The 26,838-nt window shown below is 39.3% G+C and overlaps 1 protein-coding gene across 5 annotated transcripts in view; it reads left to right on the top strand.

Annotated features, from left to right (window-relative positions):
- FXR1 (FMR1 autosomal homolog 1) overlaps positions 1 to 26,821 on the top strand; it is a 69,815-nt gene extending 42,994 nt beyond the window's left edge. Inside the window, exons 5-17 of one of the 5 annotated variants that reach the window (XM_032783891.2) lie at positions 417 to 565; positions 1,200 to 1,293; positions 2,429 to 2,545; positions 2,645 to 2,815; positions 10,655 to 10,733; positions 14,646 to 14,755; positions 15,977 to 16,063; positions 17,705 to 17,912; positions 19,237 to 19,440; positions 20,557 to 20,709; positions 21,716 to 21,817; positions 24,497 to 24,588; positions 25,804 to 26,821. In XM_032783891.2, the coding sequence (XP_032639782.1) occupies positions 417 to 565; positions 1,200 to 1,293; positions 2,429 to 2,545; positions 2,645 to 2,815; positions 10,655 to 10,733; positions 14,646 to 14,755; positions 15,977 to 16,063; positions 17,705 to 17,912; positions 19,237 to 19,440; positions 20,557 to 20,709; positions 21,716 to 21,817; positions 24,497 to 24,588; positions 25,804 to 25,977 (1,740 nt within the window). In that variant the 3' untranslated portion in view covers positions 25,978 to 26,821. Of the gene's footprint in view, positions 1 to 416; positions 566 to 1,199; positions 1,294 to 2,428; positions 2,546 to 2,644; positions 2,816 to 10,654; positions 10,734 to 14,645; positions 14,756 to 15,976; positions 16,064 to 17,704; positions 17,913 to 19,236; positions 19,441 to 20,508; positions 20,710 to 21,715; positions 21,818 to 24,496; positions 24,589 to 25,803 lie in introns of all 5 variants that reach the window. The other 4 variants (XM_032783882.2, XM_032783874.2, XM_075068373.1 and 1 more) reach the window with 4 other exon arrangements.
- Positions 26,822 to 26,838: the final 17 nt, after the last annotated feature.

Genomic DNA, 26,838 nt, shown 5'->3' with positions numbered 1-26,838 from the left:
ATGTGGACAAGAATGTTTTTTGAAAGATGTTTTTCTCGGCAGTGCTCCTGTAATAAATAGGAGCCTGATTCTGCTAGTCTTCCATGTCCTGGATTGAGTCGACAGAACTGGCAGTCAGAAAAAGCAGTATTTGATTTACAAACTGTGCAAACTTAGTTTCCAGTTGTACAATGCAATGTGCATATGTATACCCCTCCACCCATGTAGAGACCTGTTGGCTTCAGTGGGACACTGGGGGAGGGGGTCCGCACAGGCTTATAACATTGCAGGAGCACAGCTTTGTCAAAATAGAACTATGTTTTAAGGCGTAAACCCATATTGTATATTTCTTTGATGGTGGAGACAGTAGCTGTTACCTTTATGAAATGGTTACTTCTAATTAATGATTTTTTTTTAAAAAAACTTTCCCCGCTTAGTTTTATGTCATTGAGTATGCTGCTTGTGATGCCACATACAACGAAATAGTCACATTTGAACGACTTCGGCCTGTGAATCAAAATAAAACTGTCAAGAAGAACACATTCTTTAAGTGCACAGTGGATGTTCCTGAAGATCTGAGAGATGCGTGAGTAGTTCTGCATACTGTGACTTCACTGTTATTCATTTCAACATGGCATATTCCTTTCTCCATATATGTATCTTAAATTCTTGTCTTAGGTTATTTTTTGGAGAGAATACTCCTGTTGTAGTTCAAAGTTAAATGTCATTAACTGTGATACTTCAATCAAATATGAAAGTGATGTGGTTTCCAGTCATCCTCTGGGACAGTTGTACCTGCCCCCTCCTTTTTCTCTCCGCCAGAAGGCTTGGTGATTTTTCTGGTGGTTGGGCCACATGCTCTTTTGTGGTTGAGCTGAATGCCATGGAAGAAGAAATCTTTGGTCAAACAGGCTGCTTCCCGAGCATTCAACCCCGTACACATGAGCTGCTACTGTAGCCAGCTGCAGTATAGAGTAACAAGTAGAAAAGGAAGACTTCCAAGGAGCTGCAGACAGCTTTACCTCTTTCACATTTGCAGTGTGAAATCAGGTAGACCCCCTGACACATCCCCTTGCAGTAGTCTGGAGTTTTCCAAGCTGAGAAACATTTCTTATTATAGACTACTGCCACGTTCTCATTTTTGATTAATAGGGTTGCACAGTTCTTATTGGTACGACTGTCTTCAGCTGAAGTAACCTTTACAACACTCATTTCTCTAGGTGCGCTAGTGAAAATGCACATAAGGATTTTAAAAAAGCTGTAGGAGCTTGTCGAATTTTCTACCATACTGAAACTATGCAGTTGATAATACTGGTAAGAAATCAGTTTATTTTTTGTGCAGACAGTGCATGAATATTCAAGATATTAACTACTACATTTTGATTTGGTTACAGAATGTTGTGTGCTTCCTGCATATCTGTGTGAAATAATTTATTTGTAAGGCTATGCACGTTTCAAGCAGTTTATATGTACGTGTTCATAATATTTTAAAATACTGTATTTTGGAGTGGGCTCATTGGATTGGTGTCAGTACTGCATCAAAGACAGCCTGAGTTTGGGTGTGATCTTTGGTCTCTCTGATTAATGTTTCCTGCAATGCAGCTTTCTGCAGAAGTAATGTGCTTAGTCTCTTTCGAGGGTAAAAACACTCTTGCACAAATTTCCTTTACTGGATGGAGAAGAGAGATCATAATCATAACCATAGTCATTTAGGGAATTGGGAGCCTTAGTCCTATCTTTTACGTATTTTTAATTGTCAGTCGAAGCCAGGGAAAAGCTAGTATTCAGTCTCCAAGTATCAAAGGAAAAATTTAAAGGCAACTCTCACAAATTTTTTCAAATGGGTTTGGCCTGGGGATTCCTGCATCTGCCTTCTAACTTATTATTTTTCACTCACACCTGTGCAGGAGAATCACACAAACATCACACCTGGCTTAATTAGATTTGCTGTTAAGGAATATTTTCCTCAGCAGTAATTTGTCTTTGCAGTTCTATTTCCTTGGGACAAAATTTTCCATATAAATTTACCTGTTCAGATTCAGTTTTCCCTTCTTACTTTCTCGGATCTTCCAGTGAAGAAGTGTGTGACCTGCACATATATGGTAAAAAGATTACCTAAAGTAATCTAGCAGTTTGTAAGAGATCCCTAGTGGGATTATCTCATTGCAACAGTAACTGTATAGGTTCAATAGAAGACTGTAGCTGTAAAGACATGGAGCCAATGGTAATGGATTTGTGGGATTTTGTTTTGGAAGCTGAATTTTTCTTGGTATGTCTTGTTTTGAGACCTTGAGAAAGGCTAATATCAATAAGTGACTGTCTAAATTGGGATTTATATTTACAATTCAATTCAATTGTAAAAGTAATCAGAGTTTTAATTTGCCCTCTGGATGCAGATTTTCTTTATCAAAAGGGGATATTGCTTATCTTACCAATTCTCTTTTTGTAGTCTGCCAGCGAATCAACAGTGAAGAGAGTAAATATATTGAGTGACATGCATTTGCGCAGCATTCGTACCAAGCTAATGCTCATGTCAAGAAATGAAGAAGCCACAAAACACTTAGAAGTAAGATGTCTTAGAATGGAATTGTTTAAAGTAATCATTTAATTGTGTTCAGTTTTGAGTTTCTTCTTATGGTGGACAAATTCTTTCACCTTCCCCTAGTGCACAAAACAACTTGCAGCAGCATTTCATGAGGAATTTGTTGTAAGAGAAGATTTAATGGGACTTGCAATAGGAACACATGGTAGTAACATACAGCAAGCGAGGAAAGTTCCAGGAGTAACTGCAATTGAGCTTGAGGAAGATACTGGTACTTTCAGGATCTATGGAGAGGTAAGGGGAAAAGATTTTTTTGTTCTTCATATTTAATAGTTGGTTTACTTTGGTGGTTATTACTACTGCACCAGAGATGAGATCTGAGCACAGGAACAAGAGTTGGAGATTGCTGAGTTCTAATTCCAATTCTGACACAGTTTGTGGGGCCAGTCAGCTTACGCTCTGTGTTTCCGCAGATGTGAAGTGGGGATAAAAATACACACTTCACAGGGCGAGTGTTGCAGGTGGTATATTTAACTGTCTTGTATTTGTAAAGCATTCTGAAGATGAAAATTACTATAGTATCATGTAATAAATGTTTGTCACTTTAACTGTTACCGTTTTTGTTTTGAGTGTACATAGTTTTTTTTTTTTTTTTTTTTTTTTTTTTTTTTGTTTTTTTTTTTTTTTTTTTTTTTTTTTTTTTTTTTTACCAGTAAAGCCCCTGCTCCCCACACCTTTTCTGTTGTTTTCCTTTTTCTTTTTGGGTGTTGCCTATTTCATCATTTTGAAACTCCAGGCTTTCTGTTTTTCGCTCCCTATCATCTTGAATGATAACCAAGTTAGAGATTTGTGATTCTGTTTAGGCTTCTTCTTTCTGGCCATGGAGTTTTTGTAATGTGATTGAAAGCTCCAGAAGTAAAGCTGATATTAGAAGAGGATATAATATGCACAGTATGTGCTCCAGTCTATTAAAGGAGAACAGTTCACATATCATAATGTTGTTTACAGATCACTAGTCATTTGTTGCTAACTAATCAAAAGGTTCCGCAGCAGTGTCTTATGTTGTTTCACATTTGAGGCCTGATGTTGACCTTTTGTGACTCTAACTGTGGAACTTTAACATTCAGTTGAAGTCATTTTCTGTATTTAATAATAATAAAAGCTGGAAAAGACCCCTTATATAGTCTTCTACCACTGATGTAACACACTACAGTCTGTTGGGGAACATATGAGTTATAAAAAGTCTCTTAGGCAAAAGGCCAACAAGCAGCATGGGATGGAGGGGAGAGAAATTACTCTTGATTGCAATACTACTAATTGTATACAGGTAATACTTGCTCAGGACCAAATTCTTATTGCAAGGTGGTATTCTTGTTAAATGACTATATGTTACCTGCCGTTCTTCAGACTAGCATGTTTCTCTCCAAACTGCCATGTCCTCTCTACATAGTAAATATACTGGAGTGTATAAATATAGGTGTGCTCATATAGTTCTATAAAGGGATTAAATATTAACAGATTGAAAGCCCTGATCATTGACTGTGGTTGAGGAGCACTTGATGCAGGTCAGGAGGGGAGTGTTCAAATGTGGCTTTAAAGCTATTTTTGTGCCCTTGTGATCTTGGGGCTGCTTTAATTAGTCGATTTCCCTACATCAGCATTCATCTCTGAGCCAGAGCATAGAGCCACTTTTTGGGCGGGCTGTAGTAGTGGTTGAAGTCTCTTGTGTTCCCTTAGATAGAACTTTTGGATTCTCACAGTCTATAGACCCTGTGTCTACCACCCACTCTTGGGCCAAATTCCATCAGTCTGCCTCCAAATCCTCCCTCAAAAAAGCACGGTGCAGAGAATTTGTCTCCCAAGTAACATCTTTTGTAACCTGCTCTTTTTTCCACGTGCACTAAAGCAGGACCTCTGGTGTACAAACCTTGTGAGCATGCACATATGGAAAAGGATTTTAACCATGTCAGTTCAACTGTGTGCATGTAACTTGTATAAAAATAATATAAAAATAAATTCACACATTATTTCTGAACTTAGTTTATTTTCAATATTGATATATCTAAAACCACAATGATTTTTTTTAGCTTATATCCAGATCTCCTATTCCACATTAAAAGAAAAATTTAATATCCTGTATTATAGGAGGATTGGTAGCTATCGCTATATTTAGGCTGCCTAACATTTTACATTATAAAGCATTCTGCAACTTTTTCTCTGAGAAGCTGTCACACCTTCATTGCTTGCAGTTGGCCTTTGAATGCCTTCAGGGAAGCCTTGAAGGCCTAGCGATGGGTAGAATGTCTTCAGTCTAGCAAAAGGCCTTTTCTTTGTCCTGTAAAATTCCGTTCAGCTTTTATTGAGATATAAACTACTAAAAATTGCTTCCCTTTTCTCACTTATGTACCTTAGGAAAATGTTGGCTGCAAACTGAAATAATAACTGAGCATGAAAATTCTAAATTCCGGCAACTGTCTAAATAACAGCAGCAGATGCTGTAATGAGAATACCTGGGAACTGCTGAGGCAGTTGTATTGAGGAAGGAACTTCCCCCCAAACCCAGCTCAGAGTTCCTGCATCCCATCCCTCCTGTCAGAGTTCCTTCCCCACTCTGAACTCGGGGGTACAGATGTGGAGAAAGAAAGACCCCCCTAAGCTTATATTCCACCAGCTTAGGTTAAAAACTCCTCCAAGGCACAAATTCCTTTCCTTGTTCTTGGATGGTATTTCTGCCACCACCAAGTGATTTAAAGAAACGGGGGGGGGGGGCGCACTTGGAGCCCTATCTCCCCCAAAATATCCCCCCAAGCCTCTTCACCCTTTCCGGGTAGGGGAGGAGGGAGACGTTTGAGAATAATATACCAACTGATAGGTTAACAAAATGAGCACAGACCAAATCCCTATTTTCTAGGACACTGACAATCAATCAGGTTCTTAAAAGAAGAATTTTATTTAAAAAAAAAAAAAAAAAAAGAATCACACCTGCAAAATCAGAATGGAAGATAACTTTACAGGGTAAATAAAAAGATTTAAAGCACAGAGGATTTCCCTCTAGGCTCAACTTCAAAGTTACAAAAACAGGAATAAACCTCCCTCTTTTGCATACGGAAAATTCACAAGCTAAAACAAAAGATAATCTAATGCATTTCCTTACTATTACTTACAATTTCTGTAATTTTTAGATGTATCAGTTAAAGATCTTTTTAGGAGCTGGGTTACCTGCTTTGTCTCTCTTTGTCCCGAGACAGAACCAACAATGAGATCAAAAACAAAACTACCCACCCCCCACCCCCCGATTTGAAAATATCTTCTTTCCCCATTGGTCCTTCTGGTCAGGTGCCAACTAGGTTAATTGAACTGATTCACCCCTTACAGGTAAGTGATTGTAGCTCTGGCCAGGAGGGATTTAGGTTACTGCATACATAAAGGTTGTTACCCTTCCCTTTATATTTATGACACCACCTCTTGAGGCATCATAGAGCAGGAGCTCCCAAAACGCCCAAGGGTAGTACGAGAAAGAAGGAGAGCCTGGCTGTGCTCCCTCTGTCTTTGACAGGGTAGCTGGTCTAATGGATGAAGGCGAAGCTGTAGACATGATATATCTTGGCTTCAGTAAGGCTTGATAAAGTCTCGCATAACATTCTCATAAGCACACTGGGGAAATGTGACTTAGATGAGATTATTGCAAGATGGCTCCATAACTAGTTGAAAGACCATACTCAAAAAGTAGTTATCAATGGTTAGCTTTGAAACTGGAAGGATTTATCTAGTGAGGGCCTGAAGAGGTCTGTCCTGGATCCAGTACTATTTGGTATTTTCAGCAATGACTTGGATAATGGAATAGAGAGTGTGCTTATGAAATTTGCAGATGATACCAAGTTAGGAGGGATTGCAAGCACTTTGGAGGAGAGGATTAGAATTCAAAATGATCTTTCCAAACTAGAGAGTTAGTCTGAAATCAGGAAGATGAAATTCAATAAAGAAAATTACTTAACTTAGGAAGGAAAAATCAAATGCACAGCTACAAAATGGGGACTAACTGTCTAGATAATAGTACTGCTGAAAAGGATCTTGGGGTTATAGTGGGTCACAAATTGAATATGAATCACCAATGTGAAGCAGTTGCGACATAGGCTAATGTTCTGGGTATATTAACAGAATTGACATATATAAGAAACAGGAAGTAATTGTCCCACTCTGCTTGACACAAATGAGGCCTCAGCTGGAGGACTGTGTCCAATTCTGAGTGCCACACTCTAGGAAGGATGTGGATAAATTGTAGAGAGTCCAGAGGAGAACAACAAAAACAATAAAAGGTTTAGAAAACCTGATCTGTGAGGAAAGATTAAAAATACTGGGCATTTTTAGTCTGGAGAAAGTAAGACTGAGGGGGGAACCTGATACGTCTTCAAATATATTAAGGGCTATTATAAAGAAGATGGTGATCAGGTGTTCTCCATGTCCACTGAAGGTAGGAGAAGAAGCAGTCATCTTCATCCGCAGCACTGAAGATTAGGTTAGATATTAGGAAAAACTTTCTAATGATAAGAATATTTAAGCATTGAAATAGGCTTCCAAGGAAGTTTGTGGAATCCCTGTCATTGGAGATTTTGTCTACCCTGGTCTTAAAATACTTGTCAGGGATGGTCTAGGTTTATGTCGTCCTGCCTCAGTGCAGCATGCTGTACTAGATGACCTCTTGAGGTTCCTAACAGCCCTATGTTTCTATGATAATCCCTACCACATGGCCCCACTGTGCCTACTCCCCCATTCTGTGGAGGCACCAGGGAAGATATAAGCACCAGGTGGGAGAGAGCCTGTCTAGACTTACCTCGACCACTCCTCAGACCCATAGTGACTTTTTCCAATCATTTCCTCCTTTTGGAAGCCTTTTTTCTTACTGCCAGTTTATGGAAATAGTTCTGTAGCTCAAGTGGTGTCCATCTTATGCTGAACATTCAGGGTTTGAAACCCTGCCGATAAATGCATAATGGAGGCTTATTACAGTTGCACAGAACAGAATTGGCTTTTACTCTTTAAACAAAAGAACTCCTAGGAAATTACATTAAAGAAAAAAAAAGTGTTAGTTATTTAGGTTGCCAAGTCAAGTACTGGAAAGTTATGAAATTACAGGTTTTTCCTGGCCCATGCATGGTCATGGACACCCTTCTCATCCCTTGAAGACCTGGACCTGGCAGATGATCTCACTCTCCTATCACATACTCAACACCATATACAAAAAAACCCAACAACTTGACTCAACTCATTCAGTCAGCAAATTGGACTGAAAATCAGCCGCAATAAGACAGATATCATGATCTTTAATATTGCCTCACCATCACCAGTATAGATAGAATATTATATTCTCACCAGTGTAGAAACATTCACATGCTTGGGCAGCACCATCAGCTAGGATGGTGGAACAAGCTAGGACATTCAGAACAAAATCCATAAACCCAGGAACACCTTCAGGAGCTTAAATACAGTCTGGAAATCATTGAAACACAACACCAACACCAAACTCAAAATTTATCAGAGCTTTGTACTTTCAATATTACTTTATAGTGCAGAATGCTGGGGAATGAGAAAATGTGACATGTCCAAACTGTCTTCATACCACACAACCTGCTTCAGAAAAATCCTCTGAGTTTGGTCATGTATCCACACGTGCAAGATCCCATCCCTCCTTAAGATTTCCCAGGACCTAGTAGAATTGATGAACCCACCTTCCGAACCCCTTGTAACTGCAGCTTGCTCTCTGCTGCACCTCTCTACGAAAGTAACATTTCTAGTGGCCATTTTCTTAGCCAGAGGGGTGAGAGAGTTAACTCCTAGCATCAGACTCTCCCTATACTGTTTTCCATAGGGATAAGGTTCATCTTCACCCTCACCCAAAACTTCTCACTAAGGTAGTCTGATTTACTGATCACTCTCATTAGTGTGTATATGGTAACACCCATTGTTTCATGTTCTGTGTGTGTGTGTGTGTGTATGTATGTGTGTATATATATTCCAGTGTATTTTCCACTGCATGCATCCGATGAAGTGAGCTGTAGCCCACGAAAGCTTATGCTCAGATAAATTTGTTAGTCTCTAAGGTGCCACAAGTACTCCTATTGTTTTTGCAGATATAGACTAACACTGCTGCTACTCTGAAATTTGATTTTTATGTTAACCAGGCAGTCTATTTGCCAACTTTCTTTCCAAAACTTCACACTAATAGAGATGAGGAGAGACTGCATTTGTTGGATGCCAGAAGGGCTCTAGTTTTCTATCTGGAGCATACTAAGTCCTTTAGGTCTTCTATTTAGTTGTTTGTTGTGATTACAAACAGAGCTAAGGGCAGTCCAGTGACTACTCAGATGATTTCATCTGGGATCTCTTCATGGATTCATTTATGCTACTGGTTGGCTAATCTAACCCCATCAGTTAGGATATTGGTGCATTCTACTACAGCACAGGCAACATCAACAGCTTTCTTGGTGCAAGTACCTATAATGGACATTTGTAAAGCAGTGACTTGTTGTCATCTGCTTACACATTTGCTTTGTATTATGCCATTTCCTGTCAGTCCAGGGACAATCCCAGTTTCAGATGGGATTGTCACGGAATCCCCGGGCGATGCTCTGGAACTGCTCCCCACAAAGCCAGTCAGGACTTTGGGGAGACTCCTCTCCCTTGGAGCAGACTGTCTTCAGGGCAAGAAGCTTACATGGCTTTACCTTCCTGAGTCTGACCTTGGAGCTTTCAGCATATGCTCCTCCGTGCGCTTCCCACAGCACGTCCACCCAGGTGGGGTCCTGGGGAAGTCAGAGGGTCCTGCACGCACCCTCACTTCGCAGTCAGATGTAACTTTCAGCCAGCCAGTAAAACTGAGGTTTATTAGATGACAGGAACACGATCTAAAACAGAGCTTGTAGGTACAGAGAACGGGACCCTCGGCCGGGTCCATTTTGGGGCCCAGCAAGCCAGACAGCCCCATCTGCCCTCACTTCCCATCCCCAGCCAGCTCCAAACTGACCCCCTCCAGCCCCTCCTTCTCTGAGTTTCTTTCTTGGGCCAGGAGGTCACCTGATCTCTTTGTTCTCCCACACCTTTAGCATCCTCTTACAGGGGGGAAGGGCCCTGGTCATTAGTTGCCAGGAGACAGCATGTCATCCAGAAACTGAGGCACCCACACAGTATTCAGAGGAAACATTAAGAACAGTCCTACTTCTTCACAGGGAGGTCTTATAGTTACCTCCATGTTTGTCTCCTTGTGAGTTACCTACAATGGGATGGACATGTGCAAGCACTGAAGAACAAAAAACAGCACCTACCATTCAGTAACTGTTGTTCTTTGAGTTGTGTTGAAATTCCATGACCCACCCGCCTGCTCCCTCGTTATTGGAGTCTGTTCGGTTCAAAGGTACTGAGGGGAGCTGGGAATGGCTCTGCCCTCTTCTACCTGCACATGGTGGTGCAAAGTGACAGGGGGTGCTTGGACCACCCCAGCGGGTATCACTGAGGGGAAAAAAATTATCTGACAATAGTGCACAAGATAAAATGGACACATGCAACACCTCAAAGAACAACAATTAGAGAAGGGTAGGTAATCATTTTTTCTTTACCTTTCTTCTTTCTTTTCTGTTAGTCTTTAATGTGCCACCGGACTCTTTGGTTTTTTTTGTGGGTTCAGATTAACACGGCTACCCCCGATATTTGTTTTTTCTTTGTGATGTTGGTTATATAGATATTTTTATACAAGCATATCGGTTCAGAAATTGTGTGCGCCATTTTAGGGATAAAAGAATATATATCCTTCCGAATTGATGGTCTCTCTAAATTCAATGAGCAAGATAACATAAAGGGGGTATTTTTGACAATTTGTTTTAATTGTGGTAAATTGCAGCATATAAAAACGTTGTTTTAAGTAGTGTATAAACATTGGTTTTTTTTTACTATTTATGCCACTCTCTTGCCACTGTTTTGTTCCTGAACTTTTTAAACTCGGTTATTCCTCTAACATTTAGTTCAAAACTAGATTAATTTAATCTCATTCCTGCTATTGTCTGGAGGTTTTCCAGCTGTTGTAACAGGGCTTTTTTTTAACATATTGCATTCAAAATAAACTTCTGTTGTGTTCATTTCTAGAGTGCTGATGCAGTAAAAAAAGCTAGAAGTTACTTGGAATTTGTGGAAGATTTTATTCAGGTTCCCAGAAATCTTGTTGGTATGTAATACTGCTGAAAGTTTAAAACACTTGAAAATTTGAGAAAAGAAAGTCTGTTCAGTATGACTATGCATAGAAAACTTAGATGCCAGTATTTGACAGCTTTCTCCCTTCACTCAGAAACTAAAACCTTTGAAATAACAATAGGTATTTTCAACATTCCTATTATATATGTGGATAGCTTATTGTCAATTCTATCTTGTAATTAATTTAAAAAATATTAAATAGCATGCTTAGATATTATGGTTACATTTTGAAATTCATAACAGATTCAGACTTCTGCAGTCATATGCTTTTAAATTCCCTGCTTGTGTAAAGTTTAAAATGATAAATGGGGGTGGGGAGAATGGAACCTAAAAAATCCTCTTAAAAATGAATGTTGAAAATAATTTTTCGAAATTAAGTTTAAAAGAAAATAATTTCCTTTGAACCCTAAGAATGGCATGATGATTCAACTAAGATACCATTGTCTAATGCTTGGTCCTAGTTGATTGGTTATGCGTTTTGCATGGTGTGCTGCAGTATATACAAGCAACAATATGATAGTCACATCCTTTCATGTATTCTAATCATTCTTGAGGTATCGTGTCCTTTTAATTTAGTTTTTTAATCTGGGGGCAGAAATAGTTTTTTATGGATGAAATTCCTAAAACTGTAAAAATGTATGCTTCAGCTGGTTCCTTAAGTACCCTTACACAATCTCAGAGCTGCTCACAGTTATCTTTGAGAACTCCTGGAGGACAGGAAAGGTCTCAGAAGACTGGAGAAAGGCAAAGATAGCACCACCTATCTTTAAAAAGGGGAACAAGGAGGACCTGGGGAATTATAGACCAGTCAGCCTAACTTCAATACCTGGAAAGGTACAGGAGCAAATTATTAAACCATGAGTTTGTAAGTACCTGGATGATGATAAACTTATAAGTAGAGCCGAGCCAGAAATTGCCAGTTTTTTTGGGACTCCCCGATCAGAGGGTGGGCAAGGCACATGGGGTCTCACACACACACAGATTTCTGCCTGAAGACACCTGAATCTTCTCCAGGGCAGAGGCTGGAGCAGAGATGATACGTGGGTGGGGCACAGGTCATAGCCCTAACCAGATTTCTGTCTGCGAGGGGTGACAGGGCCAAGCTGTGGCTCCCCGCCCTGGGGAGGGGGAGAGGCTTGCAGGGAGGCACTGACTGATGGGCTGGCGCTACATCCTGCGCCTGCACCAGCCACCATGACAGGGATCGTGACACTGCCCCCAACCTCAAATGTGAGGCCACAGGTACTCTCTTCAGCACCCCCTCCAATATCCCCTCCCAGCACACACACACCTTCCTCCAGGATCCCCCCCAAATACTCCCACCAGTAACCCCCCCATACCTCCTCCTAGTATAGGCACACCTCTTGAGCATCCCCCACTTTGTGTCAGTAAACAGATTAGGCCAGGTTTTAAGTGACTTTGGGCTGTTAATGCAGTAGAAATCTGGCAACCCACCTGCCTCATCCCCAGGGTGCAGGGCAGAAGCTGGAGACTGGTTGCTGTTGAGACTCCCTGCCAGCTTCTCCCCTCCTCACACAGGCTTGTGCTCCGCAAAACCTCTGAGGAGCTTCCCCTGGGCAGGCAGGGCACTTGGCAGCATGGCACTGGGCTTCTTCACCATGCTGCAGAACAGACGATGCTTGCACCTGCTTTGGCAGTGTCCACAGCACCTCTTCCCCATTCACCTCCCCTGCATACAGCTGACTCCTGCCCCCTCCCCTCAGCACGCAGCTGACTCTAGCCCTCAGTATTACAATACAATATTTTTTTTCATTAATGTAATGCATATTCTGAATTTCCAAAATGTACAGCTTTGAAAATCTGAAATTACTCTTGTTTTCATTGCTGGAAAACACTGGCCCTAGTTATAAGGAATAGTCAGCATGGATTTGTCAAGAACAGATCTTGCCCAACCAACTTAATTTCTTTCTTTGATAGGATTGCTCACCTAGTAGATGGGGGAAAGCAGTAGATGTGATATGCCTGGATTTTAGTAAGGCTTTTGACACAGTTCCACATGATTCTTATAAGCAAATTAGGGAAATGTGATTGAAATTACTATAAGATGGATGCATAACTAGGTGAAAGACCATACTCAGTGAGTACTGATCAATGGTTTGTTGTCAGATTGGTAGGGCGTATCTAGTGGGGTCCCGCAGTGGTCAGTCCTGGGTCTAGTACCATTCAGTATTTTCATTAATGACTTGAATAATGGAGTAGAGAGTATGCTTAAAAAAATTTCAGATGACACCAAGCTGGAAGGACTTGAAGGCACTTTGGAGGACAGGTTTAAAATTCAAAATGACCTTGAGAAATTGTAGAGTTGGTTTGAATTCAACAAGATGAAATTCAATACTAAGACAAGTGCGAAGTAGGATGGAAAAATCAAATGCACAACTGCAAAATGGGGAATAACTAGTGGTAAAGGGATCTGGGTGTTCTAGTGGATTACAGACTGAATGAGTCAACAATATGATGCAGCTGCAAAAAGGCTAATATTTTGGGTGTATTAACAGGATGTTGTATGTAAAACACAGGAAGTAGTTGTACTGCTCTACTCAGAGCTTGTGAGTCCCCAGCTGGAGCACTGTGTCCAATTCTAAGCACCACAATTTAAGAAAGATATGGACAAACTGAAAAGATTCCAGAGAAGAGCAACAAAAATGATAAGTTTTGAAAACCTGACCTATCAGGAAAGGTTAAAAAAACTGGGCATGTTTAGTCCTGAGAAACGAAGACTGTTATCAGGTCCTCCCTAAGTCTTCAACTATGTTAAGGGCTGTTACAAAGAGAATCAATTGTTCTGCATGTGCAATGAAGATAGGGCAAGAAGTAATGGTCTTAATCTGCAGCAAGGAAGATGTATGTTAGATATTAGGAAAAATGTTTTAACTATAAGGTAGTTAAGCCTTGAAATAGGTTTCTAAGGGTGGTCATGGAGTACCCATCTTTGGAAACTTTTAAAAACAAGTTGGACAAACACCTGTTAGAGATTATCTAAGTTTACTTGGTTCTGCCTCAGTGCAGGGGAGTGGGCTTGATGACTTCTCAAGGTCCCTTCCAGCCCTAAATTTCTGTGGTTCTATGATTAGGATAATTCCTGTCTCTTAAGCTGTTAAAAAATAAAGGTTGCTTCCCACTTTCTCTTCAAGATAAAACACACATTTCCCTAAAGCTCCTTGTCCCAGTGTACTTCAGTTTTATATTTCCTCTAATAAAAGATGTCTCATGAAACAGAGTAATTCTAACATCATACTCGTCGTGGGTTTAGTACTAGGAGAGGAGTGCGATCTACTGAATCATCAGTTCCAGCTACTGAAAATATCCCCAATTTTGGAAGTCAGTTATAAAAGAATTACTACTGTATGTCCCAACACTGTTTATCTCATGAGATTTGACAAGATCATTGTCAAATCTCATGAGGTGGTATGACTGTAGATCTGAAAGATCTCTGTTTCAGAAGGACTTATTTAAATTCTGGGTTGGCTCCATTCTATAGGAATCTTATGTTTCCTGGTTCCGGTTCAGATACATTGAAATAAAGCAAGAAGAACTTGTAAAATTATAGTGCCATTGAATCCTAGCCCTGATTCAACCTCACAGTTGAACCTAATCTGAATCCAGCAGCCACCATCTATGACAAATATCTGATTTGTACACTGCATTCATTCTCCCACTGGTACCTTGTGTTGTCATTTGCACCTTTGTAAAGTAGGTGAAAAATGTGACATAAAGTCCAAGGTAGTGGATAACTGGGCTCATAAAGTACGCTTTTATTTGATTGCTATTACTGTTTTAGAATTTGTAACTTGGAAATGACAAGGAAACTATGTTAAAGAAAACTTTGAAGCATTAGTTCAAAGATAGCTATTTTCCTCCCCTCAAGGAAAAGTTATTGGAAAAAATGGAAAAGTGATTCAGGAGATTGTAGACAAGTCTGGAGTTGTCCGGGTGAGAATTGAAGGGGACAATGAAAACAAGCTGCCCAGGGAAGATGTGAGTTATTTAATCTTTCCTTCAACTATTAAACTTGTATTTTTGAAAACTACATTAATGAAATTTGTTAACAAATGGTTTTGGAAGGAGCAAAGGCGATACTGTTTACTATCTGTTTAATATTAGCAAAGTATTCGTAGAAAGTTGACGAGTCGGGGAAAGGGTGAGGTACTGGATCAGCCAGTGGGTTAGTTTGGGATCTCCATTTCATGTATAGCCCAGGTTGTTAGTATCTAATGGCTGTTTGGTTGCCTATGAGATATTATTTTGGTCTCAGTCAGTTGCCGGTCAACTGGTATCCATATCACAAAAACTACTAGAATTGACACTAGATGGGAGGGACTCTTCTTGGCATTCCCAGGAGAAAGGCCAAAGCACTGGCTCTGGACACTGAATTACCTTAAGGATGATCCTTGTAGGTTTTGGTTGAGGCACATTTGTGGGTCAGAGTAGAGGAAGATAACAGCGCAGCTGCCAGTGCTGTACCTATTCTGTGGATGTACAGAGGACTTCACTCACCAGGACTGTCAAACGAGCACCTTTCACCAGCAATAAATTTACATTTAAATTTCAGCAACTCAGGAAAGTTGATTAAATAATCATATATTTCTCAATAACACATTATTTGATTTGCAGTATCATTTCTCCCACAAATACCTGATCACCTGCACAGTTGTCATGTAGTTGCTACACTCTTCATTCATGATATTATATATATAATGAAAACCTAGAGTTAGAACTTTGATCCCTTTAAGGTTCATGTGTGCTGAAAAGCTGGTTTAACTAGCTATTGAAGGATTCTCCCTTTTGGGGGGAATTTGGGAATGGCATAAAATCACCGCAGCTACTCCTGTGCTGGCAACTAGTGCAGTGAGCATGGCTGGAAAGTGGTATGGCCTGACCATCCCCATGCCCCAGCAGTCTGCAGCTGCTGAAATGGCTTCCTGGGGCCATAGGCAGCCAAGCATAAATTAAACCAATCCTGAAGCTTCTCTAACTTATAGCAGTCCAAGGTTCAGAGAAGTGCAGAAATGTCTCACTGTTGCCTCCTTCCCCTGACTGTATCTAGTGTATGGTGGATACAGCCCAAGGTCCAGGCTACATTGTTATGAGTGGTATTTGTCATTTATTCACATTACTTAGGCAGATAATTTGTTCCTTTTGTGGTTTTGATAATGTGTTTCTCTTTTTGAGAATGATTATAGAGTTTTGTTTCTACAGGGAATGGTCCCATTCGTATTTGTTGGCACTAAAGAAAACATTGGAAATGTCCAAGTTCTTTTAGAATACCATATTGCCTATCTGAAGGTATGTTTTTATCTGAATTTTGGAAATGCTTATTAGAGGAAATCATCAATTTATACTTACGTTCTTGAGTAACACCTTTACTTCAGTGGGTATAGCAGAAATTCAGTTCCTTTCAAGATTAGCCCTAAGGTTGGATGTATGGCTTCAACTTTGTTCCCTTGCACATATAATTTAACACCAACGTAATGCATGTGATCACAGGTTATCTAAAATACAAATAAGGTTAATAAGGCTGCAGGAGAACACTGTTGTGTATATTTGATAAAAAGTGTGTGATCTCAAAATTCATCATATTGCCTTGCAGACACGCAGGGAAGCAGAGATAATGTGTTTTAATGTACATTTTTTGCGTGTCCTAACTTAACAGTGCAATCTTAATGTTTTAACATATGTTCTCCGTTGAGTGATTGTACATGTATGTAATTCTTTATTATGTGTGCGTATGGCCAGTGCACTCAAATTGGAGACTGCAAGCTAGCATTACTCATCAGAGCAGCACATGTGCTTCCTTGTGCTATGGACCAAGGGTATAAAAGGGCAGAGTCATCCTCATCCCTTCTCTGTTGCTCCTCAGTGTATGTGGCTATTAATTGGAGCTCCCCATAGTATCTGGCTCATGGGCTCTAGAGCCCTTACTTGTTTGCAAAGACAGCGTTCTTAGTAGTGATAAAATCAGTTAGGTGGCTTCTGCACAAGATGATCTGTAACTGAATATCATTCTGCATCAGAGCTTGTTGCAATCTGGCCAACATCACACCTGCAGAGAGCATTCTGGCTCATTTCACCAGAGGTGAGGCTATCTCTGCAGCATTTTTAAACATCCCGGTCATGGACCTGTGGCTGCCCTGCATATGGACTTTGATTCACTCTTTCACAAGACACTGTGCCATTACAACATCTTTTAGAGTTGATGCAGACTTTGGAAAGTTTGTTCTTCAGCTCATGTTCAAATATGCTCTCAGTTCTCACCACCTAAGGAGTACTGCTTTGGAATCACCTAAAATGGAATATATTTGTGCACAGTCACTTGAAAGAGAAGAAACTGTTACTTAACTGTACGACTATTTTTCTTCAGGATGTGTTGTGCACATATATATTCCACAACCTACGTTCCTTTCCTGCTACATCAGAGTTGAAGACGTCAGGATTCCTGTTAGAACTGAAGTAGGGGTCAAGGTGGCCCCACCCTTTATATTTCCAATCAACAGCTTGAGCAGGTGCAACACACACGTGCCACCCTGACAGATAATGCTAGCTAAAAGTCTCTAACTCTAGGTTTGTGCGTGCCCAGTGTACTGATGTGGAATATATATACGCACAACATATCTTGAAAAACAATAGTTATGGTTCAGGTAACTTGTTTTTGCATGTGATGCGCTGACTCCAGCTTAACTAAGCACAGAGCATAAAAAAGGAACTAAGCATTAATGAAGCATAAGGGAAGTAAATACACTGCTACATAAGGCTTTCAGTGGCCTTCAGACAACTATCAAATAGATGACGTAATATTGATTGGTACTGAAAGATCCGAAAACCTGTTAAACATACTCTGCTAAAATGACACCGAGGATTGGATTCACTTTCTAACAACACGTAATAATCCTGTAAAACTGGTTATGATTTTATCTTCTCTGAATATAGGAAGTAGAACAGCTAAGGATGGAGAGGCTCCAGATTGATGAACAACTGCGTCAGATTGGTATGGGTTTCAGACCACCTTCCACCAGAGGTCCTGAAAAGGAAAAGGGGTACACTACTGATGAGAGTACTCTCTCCTCAGTACAAGGGTCCAGGTCATATAGTGGAAGAGGGAGAGGTCGCAGAGGCCCCAATTATACGTCTGGTTATGGTGAGTATTTTTAAATTACAGAACAGGTATGCAAACTTCTGCCCAGGAAAATGATGCTGTGGTTTATTTTTTAATATATATTTCATTTTTAGATGTGTTACTTACAGCTAATGGTGCGAGTCTGTCACAGAGGTCACGGAAGTCATGAATTCCATGACTTTCCAGGACCTCTGTGACTTGTAAAGCGGCTGGTGTGACTGGACCTGGGGCCACCTGCTCTGCTTGGGCAGCCTCCGAGTCAGCCACGCCGGCCATTGCTGGGGCAGTCTCGGGCCATTGCACCTCTCCACCCCAGCAGCAGCAGGAGTTTGGGTGTGGGAGGGGTCTCAGGGCCGAGGCAGGGGGTTGGGATGCAGGAATGGGTGAGGGCTCTGGGTGGTGCTTACTTTGTGGTGGGGGGGGGGCTCCCCAGAAGCAGCCAGTATGTTCAGCTCCTAGGCGGGGCACAGCCATGTGGCTCTGCACGCTGACTCCACCCGCAGGTGCCATCCCTGCAGCTCTCATTGGCTGTGGTTCCTGTCCAATGGGAGCTGTGGAGCAGGTGCTCAGAGTTGGGACAGCGTGTGGAGTCTTGTGTCTCCATTTTGTACTCTTGGTGAATTGTGTACTAAACTGGAATGGGTGTTGTACAGTTGGCAGTATCTTGATGTAGTACATAACAAACTCTTTTATCTCCGGGAGTTCAATTTTCAAGGTGTTGTACCTTCATACGAGAATCACAAGTGGCCAAAATATTTTCATTCCTGATTACTTCAGTGTCTGAGTGCTTAAAAAGGCAGGAGTTGTATTTTTAATCCAATAAAAAATTATGGAGAGTTTGTTACCCAGAAGTATCAGATTGAGATTTATGACTATAACTTAACGTAGTAGTTAAATTGTTCAAACCAACGTTACAGTAGTTGCATGACTGAGTAGTTGCTTAGCAACTCTATAAGGTGATAAAATTGTCCCTTGGAATTTTTAGAGAAGTTGCCTAGAAACTGGATCATATAGCCCACATGTGTGTATATATAGATGGAATTAATCTGTCAGTGCTTGTGTGTCCACGTACAGAAAGACAAAATAATGTACATTATGCATGAAATGCACTTGTAAATCACTAAAATTGCATAATAAATCGTTGACCACGTTTCTCATATTCCAAAACAAAACTAAGAGTCTTCTAGAGAGTTGGTAAATATCAGTTAAAACCTAAAAACCATATTTTGATATCAGATACACGTGAATTCCTGTGGTCAGTGGGATTCCTGTGTGCATCTGAAGCTAGAATATGGCCACAAATTTCATGTCCATCTCTTTGTTTTTCTTTTTTATACTGTTAAAGGTACAAACTCTGAGCTGTCTAATCCCTCTGAAACGGAATCCGAGAGAAAAGATGAACTGAGCGATTGGTCACTGGCAGGAGAAGATGAGCGGGAGAGCCGACATCAGCGGGACAGCAGAAGACGTTCTGGAGGAAGAGGGCGTAGTATTTCTGGGGGTCGTGGACGTGGTGGATCACGTGGTGGGAAGTCATCCATTAGCTCTGGTAGTGTGTTGAAATATATTTTGGGTTTAATTTTTATCTTAGGCAACTGGCTGTATTTTTTCTTCTTAAATTAAGTAAATCACTATTTTAAAGTATGTGTATATTTTTTTTGAAATATTGCAGCTTTTTTAAAAATAGCAGGCTGTATATTGCAAACCAACTATCAAAATTTAGATATTTACAGTTGGATCATGTCAATCGTGTACAATCATGTCAGGATTTGCATGTTTTATACACCATGTTGTGAAAAAGTTTAAGGGCTTTGCTTTTCATCCCATCTCTCCCTAACTCCCAGTCCTCACTCTTCACCAGCCTACACAGATAATTAGACTTGGATGAATTTGATTTTTGATTTTTTTCTAATTTTTACTGTTTGATTTTTATTTTTAACTATATGTATTTATTTTTACAGTCCCTAGAAATTAAGGGGGGTAGGTGTAAGGGTAAGGTTAGGTCAGTGCTGACAGCGTGGCTGCAGGGGGCTCTCAGCACTAACACCAGACCTCCAAGGGGCTCTCTGCATGGCCAAAAGGCCCAAGACACCTGGGCACAATGTGTAAGGGAGGTTGCAGTCCTGGCCCAGTGGAGCAGAGACCCTCTGCTAGGATTGCCAGGAGGAGGACAAGCCCCTGGCTGCAGGGCACTGCTGAACAGTTCCTACCCATGGCGGTTCCCACACTCCTGTCTGGTGAGCAAGTGAGCAGGGCGGTGACATTGGAAGCCCCCACATGTATGTATCTGCTAACTAGGTGTAGAGGGCCGTTCAGCAAATAAATGGATTAAAAACTAATCTTCTAAAAGTTTCTTTTAAATACTACATTGAGGGTCTCTTGATGATATTCTGATGTGTTCTCCTGTGCTGTGGTGCTCTAGAATACACCCTGTTGGATTATCGTAACTAGTGAAAAAGCCCAGAGTAATTAGCATATAACCATAACTTTTACGTATGGCAATGTACTGCATGATTTTATACATTTTTGTAGTTTAAAATGTATAAAGAAGTCAATATGACCCACTATTTGTAACTGAAGTTTGTCTTAGATGGACCTTTTTCCATATGATATTTAGTGCTTAAAGATCCGGACAGCAACCCTTACAGCTTACTTGATAACACAGAGTCAGACCAGACTGTGGACACTGATGCCAGTGAATCTCATCACAGTACTAACCGTCGTAGGCGGTCACGCAGGCGAAGGACTGATGAAGATGCTGTTCTGATGGATGGAATGACGGAATCTGACACTGCTTCTGTTAATGAGAATGGCTTAGGTATGTTATCAGTTGGGAAACAGAACCACAGAATGAGTTATCTCACAAAAGATTGTTCTGAATCGGCTGTGTAAGTGTTATGGGTTAAAAAAATAATTATTAATGTATTATCTAACCTTTTCTCTTTTGGTGAAAAGTCTTCCACATGCATGGAAGTACCATGAGGTTTCCTTCTCTTACTCGTCTCTACTGCTATCCTATACAATGTCCATAATACTTCTGGCTAAGAGAGACTTTGTGGGTCTGCTTTGGTTCCTGTCAGTACTGCTGTTTTAATTAGTGCCTTCTGAGGCTGATTAGAGAAACAAGGCGCTCGTGGTTCTCCTTGGGTCAGAATTCTACTTCCTTAACCCTTGGCAATTTGAACCTCAATTTAGGAAAGCACGTAAACACCTGTTTATGTCTGACCCCATTCAGCCTATGCTTAAGTGCTTTCCCTGAATAAGCCCCATTCACTTCATCAATATTTGCATAAGTGCTGCCCTGAATGGGGTGCTTTCCTGGATCTGAGCCTTGAGGAACAAGGGGCTAGTATCCAGAATATAATTGTTGTGTCTCAAATATCAAAAGTATAAAATTACCCACTGAGGAATCATCTGTTTTGTGGTAACATTGAAGTCAGACAAATCTTATTGCAAATGTAAAGAAGACTTAACTTTCCAATGATGCGGGGCCGAAGATCAGCTTGTTAGTAGTCTAGTAGCAGTTTATATTTGATTTATTATATGTTCAGAAACCGCATGTAGGCGTTGATTCAGCAAGTAAACTTAAGTGCATGCTTAAAATGAAGCATGTGCTTGAGTTTTTTTTACTGAATCTGGACCAAACTGTGAAAGATCAAATTTCTAATCAATTTTGAATGCTTCCAGTTCAAAATACCATTTTCTTTCAGTATATCATCTTTTGTTTTCCATGTTAATAAAAAACAATCTGTGCCCATCCTTTAACTGCTGAAGAAAAACAGTCTTATCGTCAGAATAGTTCATGGTAAACTTTGCAATTGCAGATGATAGTGACAAAAAACCCCAGCGACGCAATCGTAGCCGCAGGCGTCGCTTCAGGGGTCAGGCAGAAGATAGACAGCCAGGTAACTCGAGTGGAGCTATGGGTAACCTCGGATCAAAAGCATGAAAGAATGTCATGTGTCTGCTGTTTATGTATATCTATAAATATATATATATAGCTGCACTACTGTAAATAAATATTACTTAATAACTAATAAGACTACTGTGTATAAGACAAAAAACAATTCTCACAACAGAACATATTTAATTCATAACCTGTCTAATGAAACTAACTTTCATTGTCCTTTAAATTTTAATTTTTTACTTGTAAATACAGTTTATGCTTCTGATGCTGCGCTCCCATTGAAGTCAATGGCTAAACTCCCATTGATTCCAGTGGTTCAGAATCAATCTCTGTAAGAATACTGGGACATGTTCTGCACTTACACCTGTGCAACCCCCTGAAAGTGACATGACCAAATATTTTTAAATTTTTCATGATTGGCTCTTTTCATGTGAGAGGAAGATGGCTTGGAACAGCAGTGGTGGCATGGGTTAGTACTGAGGTGCATTGGCAGAGGAATGTGAGAGCTTTTACATGACATCTGCCTGCCCTATGCATGTATCAAGCCAATTCTATCAGTCCCTCACTTTTATGGACTTAATAAATCATCCACAAATTGAAAAAAGACATTTTAAATGAAATTGCATGTTTCTGGTTTTTTGGTACTGTGGTTTGAGGCATTTCTTTTATGTGTACTAACACTTCAAATCTTAAAGGTGAATTCTCTGATTTTAGTGTTACCTGTTCTAGAAAATGTGTGACTGCAAATTCATAAGATATTTTGGTAAATTTACAGGGATGTTTTCCATCCTGCTGTGCTCAAAATGTGACTATTTTACTTGCATCTGTTTGCTGAGGGTCATGTCATTGTTTATATGTGTAGGTTTTTCCTGAAACACATGCTTCAGTGCTCTTTTTAAAAAAATAAATCCAAACAGTTCAGTACTTATGAGCATTCTTTAGTCCTATAATACATAGATGTGTACTTACAAAGGAAATAGATTGGTAAGAAAATCAATTTCAGCTTCAGCTTTACCAGGGGTTATTGTAAATGAGAAATATAATATTAATCAACATTTGAAATGCCATGACAGCATTTCCCTTCACTGAAACATGCTTTAATAAAAACTCAAAAACAAAAAAAAACCCCAAACTACCCCTCAATTTTGCTTTCAACCAATTTAGTTTCTCCCCATATTTCAGAAGTTGAATGAAGACTGTGCTTTTCTGTTGTTCAGAATAAACTTTTATTATATTATTAAATATTTGTAAATAAAATAAGACAGATCAATGTTGAGTTGTGAGAGTAATAGTGAAGGATCTGTAGTTTTATAATGTCCTCATGGATAATGCTCTCCTGCTAATTTTTTTTTATAAATATAGGAATAAATGGAAGGAGATGGTATTGAATCTTCTTTTCCTTTTGTAATGTGATTTTTTAAATTCCATTAGTTTACGGTAATTATGAGAACATGAGAAAAGCTCACTGAATAATCAAATGTTTAAAAATCAATATACAAAATTAGTTTTCATTTGATACAGTTAGTTGTAATGTTTCTCTTATTGTTGCACAGTTTGGATGAATATTTGTGCATACAAGACTTAAGTACATGCATAACTATTCATGCAAGTAGTTCTTTTGCATGTATGTAAGCCACTGGGTGCAAAGTAGGATTTTAAAGGAGCACCTTTTCTAGTACTGAGAACTGAATTGTTCTCAAAACTAGGTAACTCTTGAGCAGTTGCACGCAGTTGTGAAGTGTCTAATAATAATGGAATAGAGACCAAATTAATACATTTTGCTTGGACACTGATATAAGTCTTACCATTTTATCACCATTAAACCCAGAAAAATAGCTAGCTGGAGTTTGTCAAATGCTAAATATAATTATTAATTGTTATACAATAGATTATTGGATAAGCTCTGTAACTTCTTTAGGTTCATCACCTCGTTGTTTATCACATCAAAATGTATAATCACAAATATGTGTTCTAGAAGTACAGAGTTGCCTTTGAATTGCGGGAGTGAACAAGAAATAGCAGGAGGGTGTGCTTAGTTCATGAAGAACTCTGCAAGAAATAAATACTTTATTTTAAAATTTTGTTTTCCCCTAATTCACCTATTCCTCCCATGTTTTTAATCTCCCTTCAATCTATTTATGGGATACCATAGAGTAAAATTTCCTTACATTTTATATGGTACCATAGGTGTCCACTTCACTTTCCAGTCAGTAAAATATACCAATATAAACAAATTCCCTTCCTCAGAGTGCTTACAATCTAAAGTGTTTTATGTCATGAAGAGAGTTCAGTGATAGTCCTTCTTTTCAGATTGCTTAGCCTACACCTACCTCAAAACTAGAATTATTTTTTACCCTAATTACAGCCAAATTCTGCCTACAGAAGCAGAGATTTGTGCTCAGCTACCACTGGTTTAGTGGAAGCCATGCATGGTTATCCAAGTACATAATTTGATCTTTACTATGAAATTATTATAAATTAACTGTTGAGTTAATTACAGTTTTTAATCACCCAAAGAGTTGCTAGGTGATTCACAAATAAGACATATTTATCAGCTATAAAATCTATATTTTATGCATAAAGTGCAGAAAATCCTAAACAATGGCGCAGTAGCAAATTAGCTTACTGTTAAACATGAAATAATCTGAAAAATATTTTGTAACGCTTCAGCATCTTTAATTTTTCTTCCCTCACACAGTCACAGTAGCTGATTACATATCACGAGCTGAATCTCAGAGTAGACAAAGAAACCTCCCAAGGGAAACATTGGCCAAAAACAAGAATGAAATGGTAAGAAAAAAGGAAGAAAACTCAAAAGTTTTAAAAAAAAATATATGCTGCATTATTTTGCCCTCTCTTCTTTAGTGATAGGAATGCTCATAGTCTTTCACAGTTGGGGAATGAAAAACCCTATTGATAATATAATTGATATATTTATACGTTGTGAATGTATGTTTGAAATAGGTCTCAAAAGTACTTTGTTTCCATCTTCAATCCAAATTATAAAATCGTAAATTTTGCAGAATATTTATGAAATCAGGTGGTCTTTCGGAAGATCCTGGTGTTTTAAAACCACTTTATCTTTTGTAAAGAGGAAACTGTTTGAGATGACTATAACATCACAAGAGAAAGTGACTTTCATCTCTTGTTGAATTATAAGTCAGACTTTTAGGTTATAAGTAAGTTGAATTTACTGCATCTAATGTAGTACTCTAAAATTAGAAGTCCTTACCCCAATTCCTTAGACACCAGCCAACAGTAAAGCTCTTTTAAAAATCTTCAAAGCACTTTATGAATAATACCCATGTCACAGGAGTCATAAGGATTATTTTTTATATTTTACAAATGGGGAAACTAAGGCAGAGATTCAGTGACTTGTATAAGGCTAGAGAGGCTAGAATGAATGGTGTAGAGATGGTAAACTGGGAACCTATTCAAACATTTCATAATACCAGAACAAGGGGGCACTGAGTGACATTAAAGGGGGCAAAATCAAACTGAAGAAAGGAAATACATTTCCACCCACCCAGAATATTTCCATTTATTGAGATGACAAGCTTAGCAGGATTTGAAAAGGTATTAGTTATTTATAGGGATAACAAGAATAGCCAGTTATACTAGTAAATACTAAAAAGGAGTAGGAGATTTGAAAGGGATATAAAACCTAATGCAGCTTAAGCCAAACTCTCATTACTGGGGGTTAGGAGGAAACTTTCTTGGAGGATAGATTATTCCATAACTGCCAACTGCAGGGTTTCTTGCACCTTCCTCTGAAGCACATGGTGTTGCCCACTATTCATGATAGGATAGACCACTGGTCTGATTCACTGTGGCAATTCCTATGAGGGAGTTAGTGTCGAGCCAAGATTAGAACTCAGGTGACCTTGGCTCCCCTTCTGATGTTTAAAACACACTGGACTGTGCTCCTCCGCGCGCACACACCTCCATGATTGGGTTTTTCCATGTTGTATCTAGTAGGTGTTTTAAATCTTTTTTCTTTTAAAGGCAAAAGATGTGATTGAAGAACATGGCCCTTCAGAAAAAGCAATAAATGGCCCTGCTAATGCTTCTGGGGATGAACCTTCTAAGCCACAGCCTAGTCCTGAAGAAGAGAAGTCAAGTACTATACAAGAAGAAGAAAATAATCAGGAAGAAGCAGTGCTTAATGGTGTTTCATAAACTGAAGTTCCTAGTTTACAGTTCTTTTACATTACATTTTACAATAGTGCTTGTATAAGCTTGCCAAAGATAGAATCTGGATCGCCAGTCTTGACACCGCACTTTCAGTTCCTCCATTTTGGAATTCAGAAAGGGGAGGGATCCTGAAGAAATCATATGTTAAACATACTTTGACACCTACTGTGTTATAAATATATCATCAGATGTGCCTTGAGATAGTATATGTAACATTTAAATAAACAAAAACTTGCTGGCTATAGGAAATGTTATTTTGTTTTCAAAATATGGCAAAGATGTGGGGGGAGTCCCTAATGTAATATTCTTTATGAAAGCGTTAGCTGCTTTTGTTACATTTTTAATAATATGCAACCACTTCTTCACCTGAGGAAAACTAGAAAGAAATGCAGTCTAAAATATTTTGCACTGAATTGTAATTTCTCCATTAGTTTAATCTGGAAACTGGTCTGTTTTAATACATGTTTTTTAAATGCTGTATGTAGAGGAAAAAAACTGCAGACCACTGGAATACATTTGTTAAATTCTCATAATCTGCAGGGATATTGGGTGACATTGGCAGTGACTGTTCTACTTTGAGGCTTTGTTTGGTTTATTTATTAAACTGTACAGTATTTAAAAATCAAACATAGCTTTAGTTAAAACACTAAGCTGAATTAGTCATGTCCATTAAGACATAACCTGAACTACTGAAAAGATCAATTTCCAGAAAGTTTATTCTGTATAAACTACATATGTTAATCCTTAGTAGAGTATTTTATTTTGGTTGTTTGATGTGCAATATGTTTTTGTATGCTGGTAGAAAAAAATAAACTTTGATCTTCCATTGGTTACTTAGTTTCCTTT

This window comes from Chelonoidis abingdonii, chromosome 8, assembly GCF_003597395.2.
Source record: "Chelonoidis abingdonii isolate Lonesome George chromosome 8, CheloAbing_2.0, whole genome shotgun sequence".
Taxonomy (NCBI): Eukaryota; Metazoa; Chordata; order Testudines; family Testudinidae; genus Chelonoidis; species Chelonoidis abingdonii.
This window is presented reverse-complemented; position numbering and strand designations above follow the sequence as displayed.